Here is a 6,000-nt window from a genome sequence, read left to right on the forward strand (position 1 = left end):
GCTGCATATACTCAGCTACAGTCATAGTCCCTTGCCGTAGGGAGTTAAGTTGATCTTGCATCTGGGCTCTGTAATGTCTGGGCAAGTATTTCTCTTTCAAATCATACTTCATATCTTCCCAATTAGTAGGTGCATTACCTTCACGTTCCATATCTCTCTCTGTCTTTCGCCACCATTCTCGGGCAGGGCCAATCAGTTTGGTACGTGTCAATCTCATCTTTCGATCTTCAGGCAAGTCATACCAGTCAAAATAATCATCCAGGGCAGCAAGCCAGTTATAGAACACCTGTGGATCACCATGCCCATTATACTCCTTTAGCTCTAGTTTGACCTTTTGTGTATCGTACCTCCTATTAGTAGCTTCATCTCCAGTGAAGTAGGATCTCATATATTCGTCAAAGTTAGGTCTTCGAGGTTCTTCTCTAGTTCTATCCCTATTTTCTCTATAGTCGTCTTTGTCATACCTACGTCGATCCCTGTAATCTCTGTCATGTCTAGAATGATCTCTGTGGTCCCTGTGACGTCTGGGATGATCTCTATGATGTTCATCCCTTCCCAGAGTTCCATGTACTTCAGAGTGAACCTGGAATCTGTCCTCCTCTACATATAGAGGGTTGTTTACAAGAGGCACAACTTGCCTATGTTCCATTGCCGTCATTTGATTACCAAGGGCTTGCTGGGCTGTTGAAATCTTCTGCAGCATAGTCATAATTGCAGCAAGGGAATCGAGTGGGGGTGGTTGTGTGGGGTCCACAGCAGGGGTGCCATGTTCAGCCATGGCTCTGATACCAATATGATGTAGTCCTCGGTAGAAATAGTCCCACTAGGAGCCAGGGTAATAGGATCACTTAACAAGGCTGGCCGATTGGGACAGCTTAGGCTAAATAGGGCAGAAATTAGGGTTAGGGTTAACTAATGGTAATGGGGTTTATAGGGTTTTAATATGCAGGTTTTAAAGGTCTTAATGAACTAGGTTTGGTTAGATTTGAATAAGTTTTAAAATTTCAGAAATTTTAGGTTGAGGGTTTCGGGTTTTGGGAATGAAGGGGGAGATGAGACTTAGGGTTTAGAGCTGGAATTTGGGCTGGAACTTAAGGTCGAGTGTTAAGGGCAGTGTAGGGGTGGTTCGGTTGTAATATTGAAGGATTTGGATGGTTGGATAGGTCTAGGTAAGTTTTTGGGTTTTAATGGGGAAGAGGGGGATTAGGGTTTAGCTGTTGGAATGGGGCAGAATGGGGATCAAGTGAAGGAGATAGCCTGCTGGAACTATGGTGTAAAATTGGAACGAATCTGATGGTGGGAAGGGGCTGGACAGGATAACTAGGGTTTAAAATAATTAAGGTTTAAGGGGGATCGATTAGGGTTAGGTTGGATGGAGAGGGAGAAGAAAGAAACTTGCAGAAACTGTAAACACTTACTGGATTTGCAGATCTGCAACAACAGTAGCTTGGAGAAACTTGATTGAAGAAGAAGGACCTCCCGATCTACAAGATGCAAGGAGTCGCCGGAGTCCACCAGCCCTCACCCTTGATATGACTCACAAGGGCTCCTTGATATTACCCACAAGGAACACTCTCAAAGAGCAAGCAGCAGCATGAAGAAACGATTTTTTTAAACAATAATAGGTAGGGGAGCCTCTCCCACGATTTCTTATTAAATAAGAGGCCGAAGGCCTTATTCCTAAATATATTACAAATCAAATCTCTCACTTAAATCATGGAGAGGTGGACCAATTTAAAAATAACTTAAAAACTTAAAAGAAAAAGACTTATCTACCCCTAATGACTTAAGACAACTTAAAACAACTTAACTAAAAGAAGATTCCCTACTAGCCAATAGGATATAAGAACCTCTTAGTCAATAGGATCACTTCACTTAAATTAGACCGATTGAACCAATTGGATGCAACCAATTTAAGCCGGTTCAATTACAAACACAACATAAAAACTAAGTATAGAGCTGAAATAAACTAAACTAAGGCTCCTACTAAAACCCTAGGCTTAGGGTGGCTTCTTCAATTCGAGGAGGCTAGGATCTGCATCACTCCGTCTTCTACGTATCTTAAAATCTTTTGATTCCAAAGTTGATCTCCATAGCTCCAACTTGGTGTTAATCCGTGCTTTCGTCTCATCCACCAAAACAATATCATTAGCAAAAAACATACAACAAGGAGCCTCATCTTGAATGAATTTGGTTAAACAAAAGGTGCATGTTCGTACTCGAGGGATGACCTGGTTGAGTACATCAATTTTGGTGTTTGAACTCCTTGGAATCCCTTGATGCCAGAATTCTGAAACTTATGTGGCCAATAAGAATGATTAGAACATTCATGCTCTATTGGAGAGTAGTGATGTATCTTGATGTGATCTTTAACAAGCCTTTCAAATTGTAATGAAGTGAGGCGCCTCGGAGACCTCAACTTTGCCAAAAAATTGCTTTGAAATACTCTTTGGTAGAGACTGTTGCAACAAAAATGCGTACCGACATTGTAAGAACAGAGCCTCTCTTGTAGTTCGGTGATATCACCTTATTATAGCAGAAGTTGATGATCTCCATGAACAAATCTTAAGGTCACGGATTAAGTTGATTAGGGAACCGATAGAACTTGATGGCACAGCAGCAGCAGATGTGGAGTAAGTAAGCTGGGGAAGCTTGGTCAGTTTCCAGCGTAAGGAATTCTTTTTTGAAGGTAGAAATCAGGCATCTTATTGTGAACCAACAAATTCTTGTTTTGTGATCATCATTTAGACTCTTGGGGGAGAAGCTTGAGTTGGGATTGGCCAGTATGTTGGTTATGATTCATCTATTTGCGTAAACCATTTTGTTCAAGTGAGGTTTGCTCCCACGTGCACTGGGAGGCAACAAACAAAGACCAATCTATGATTGAAGAGCTCATATCCAAGTTCTTTTCCATCCCCGCCCTCCCCTTCTCTCCTTCTCACCAAACAGCACACACAATCCTGTGGCCATCTTAAAAGCACTTCTGTTGTTTTCAAATGGCCTTCAATCCTTTTATTGTTTGTATCCTACCTCTATTGAATTTTTAAACCAGTTGTCCTTGATAAAAGGGAAAATGGAGAAAGAAATTTAGTCTAATGGGGATCTTGTGAGGCTGGCATCAAAGTAAATGAGACGGCAGATTCTCTTCTGGTATGGATAGAAGTGACAAATGGAGGTTTCAACTGGTAACAGGGAGTCAGGGACAATGATCATGAGGGGCTATACTTTTAATCAGGGTTTCTTGAAAATGATGATACTAACCAAGTCACAAGGGAGGAAAGAGCAGGAGGAAATTATGGTGTGAAAGATGAGAGGCGAAATGAAGTCCTAGCCATTCATGAAAAGTTTCGAAGTGTTCTAGAAAGGATTCCTGCAGGGATACAAATAAAATTTTAGATTGGTGGCTCTCCTCAGCTTCAGTGTTGGGTTTTGGGTCCTTATATGGAGATATGTAAAGGAAGTCATTTAGTGGATGTTGGAATATCAGAGCTATAACAACCAATACTAGACTTGTGCAAGAGAAGAAAGAAGAAAAAGGAGAAACGGAAGAGAAAAGAGAGCAGACCGCTTAGTCAAGTACCCTAATTGGCTGCAAAGCATTATATTTATAATTAAGAAAATTCTGGTAATTACAATAAACACCCATACTTACGTATTTCTTAAGCCCCTGAATAGAAAATATATTTACAGACAATAGGAATCTTATTCTAGAACTTTGGAGCCCAGCATGCAAGAAGTGGAGGCAGGAGAAAAGGCAGGGCAAAGACAAGTAATGGAAATTTTAACCTGGATTCTCAGATGGACCTGGGCCTTTAACCTGGGTTGGGCTACAGTTATTGCTATTAGTTAAAAAATGGCTTACTCGTGAGCACAAGAAATCCATCCCTATCTAGACATGGCTGGAGGAGTTAGAATCAGTTTTGTTTGACCTTGGCTTTACCTCAAATCTATTGACCTGATGGAATGGGGCTATGGAACAAAACCCTTGCAGGTCTGTAGGTATAAGTATCTAAGAGAAAATAATTGAACCCTCTTGGTATTACTTTTTTCCACTAATCTCTGTAAATGTTATGTTATCCATACAATGCCATTGAGATTGAGAAGTACGTTTCCTGATGTCTTTATTTCTGTGTTGTTCCAAATCTCTCTTCCCCTAAAAAGTATAAGGTGGATGACACATGGTATTCCCTGTGTTTGCCCATGGTCCTCACAATGGCTCATCCTAGTAAACTTAAATATAATAAAATTTCTAATAAAAAAATAAAAAAAAATTCTAGCACACTCTCAGAGTCTCACTTATTAGAACAAACCATCAAACTCTTATTTTTTGCCATGTGAAAGGGTGAATTGAAACTTCTTACGGTTGGATGTTTAGGAAATTATGTATATTCTCCACGTGCCAAACTTTAGACTGAGATTTTATTTAATTGCTAATAAACTGGTTCCGTAGGTATGCTTGGACAATTGCCATCTGTGCCACTTGTGAGTCAACTGTGGGATGGCTTTTCACGGCCACTGAGAAGAACTTGAAGCCGAAATCATTTTGGGGTATTAGGACTTCCCAAGTCGCAGATGACATGCGTGGCTCCCAAGGTCCAGATGACAGGTGATGAGACTTGACATATTAACATTCAAATCATTTTCTTGTGTATAGGTTGGTTCCTGATGTGTCTTATGTGGCCACATGGTAAGCCTTTGGTTCACTGACTCATATTTCCAGAGGTGAAATAACCAATTTTTTTTTTAATATACATCTGTCATCCAACCTTATGGGCTCTGTGTAGAGTTTTATTTTAATTTGAATTTTCATAAAGGCTCATCTGGTTGCAAGTAAAGGGAAGGGAAGGAAAATCAGTTTTGAATAGAAGAAATTTTTTTATAATTATGATTGTCTATCCTACTTAAAAGTTATACTATATTTGGTAATTATATTTTTTCAACTGTAATATTTATAGGGAAAAGGTTTTGTGCATGTTCATGCACAAAACAAATGGATGGGGACAAGCCCCCATCGAAATGTCCAAACCCCCCTATTTTATGAATCACGGATGGGAGAGAATCTCCTCTGCGAATCCTTTCCCCATATTTTTTGTACTTTTCAAAATAAAAGATTGTGATTGCTTTGTTAAATAAAACCTAGTAACCAAATTGAATTGTTTTGGAGTCGGTTGCACCATCATGTGAGGTAATAGTTATAAAAATTTCATTTTGGTGTTGATTTGATCAGTTTCTTACCGTCTATTCCTTTTTGCAATCAAATGGAGCCAATGGGTTCTCTCTAGTAATGTAAATAACCATCTGTTTGAACTGTAGCACAGTTTGAAGCTGTGACTGTTAGAATAGAACCTTAGGTTTTTTTTTTTTTTTGGGGGGGGGGGGGTTGGGGGAAAGGGGAAAGGGATTGTAAGGGGTGCAGTTCAGGTTCTCGTATGCGTCCAGCCTGAGCGTCACAGATGGAAACCAAGAGAGGTGGGTCCCACAGCCTAATCCCATCTGTGCAGCTCAGACCTGTACGAGAACCTGAGCCCGACTCGATTGTATGTGGGTAATGCAGAAAATACAAACTGTGTTAAGTTTCTGATCCATGTGCTTTTGAGAACATTCTACTTGGCGAGGCTTTGGTGATTAGGAGTGGGATTCTAGAGGCTATTGTCAACGGTTTTGAGCATCTCATTCTGGAATCAGACGCCAACAAAATCATAGATAAATACTCACAAACAGCACCAGTCATTTGCAGTGGATGTGCACCCATATTGGAGGACAACAGACAGCTTACAACCTTTCTCATATCCTGTAATTTCCATTTCATTCCCAGGGAGGCAAACTCTATTGCCAATTCCTTAGATAGGGAGGCTTTGTTGATATCGTGTAAGACAACCTGGTCAAGTTCCACTTCTTGGCTTAGGGATTCTATTACTTCCCCAACCATGTGTCCGTCACGATCTGATCAATAAACTTATTATCTTTACCCAAAACAAAAAAGAGAAATTTATAAAGAAA

The 6,000-nt window shown here is 40.1% G+C and overlaps 1 protein-coding gene across 1 annotated transcript in view; it reads left to right on the forward strand.

Annotated features, from left to right (window-relative positions):
- LOC122659788 (protein cereblon) overlaps positions 1–4,744 on the forward strand; it is a 29,697-nt gene extending 24,953 nt beyond the window's left edge. Inside the window, exon 11 of the mRNA XM_043854924.1 lies at positions 4,451–4,744. Coding sequence (XP_043710859.1) covers positions 4,451–4,610 — 160 coding nt within the window. The 3' untranslated portion in view covers positions 4,611–4,744. The remainder of the gene's footprint in view (positions 1–4,450) is intronic.
- The last annotated feature ends 1,256 nt before the right edge of the window (positions 4,745–6,000 follow it).

Source organism: Telopea speciosissima, chromosome 4 (genome assembly GCF_018873765.1).
Source record: "Telopea speciosissima isolate NSW1024214 ecotype Mountain lineage chromosome 4, Tspe_v1, whole genome shotgun sequence".
Classification (NCBI taxonomy): Eukaryota; Viridiplantae; Streptophyta; class Magnoliopsida; order Proteales; family Proteaceae; genus Telopea; species Telopea speciosissima.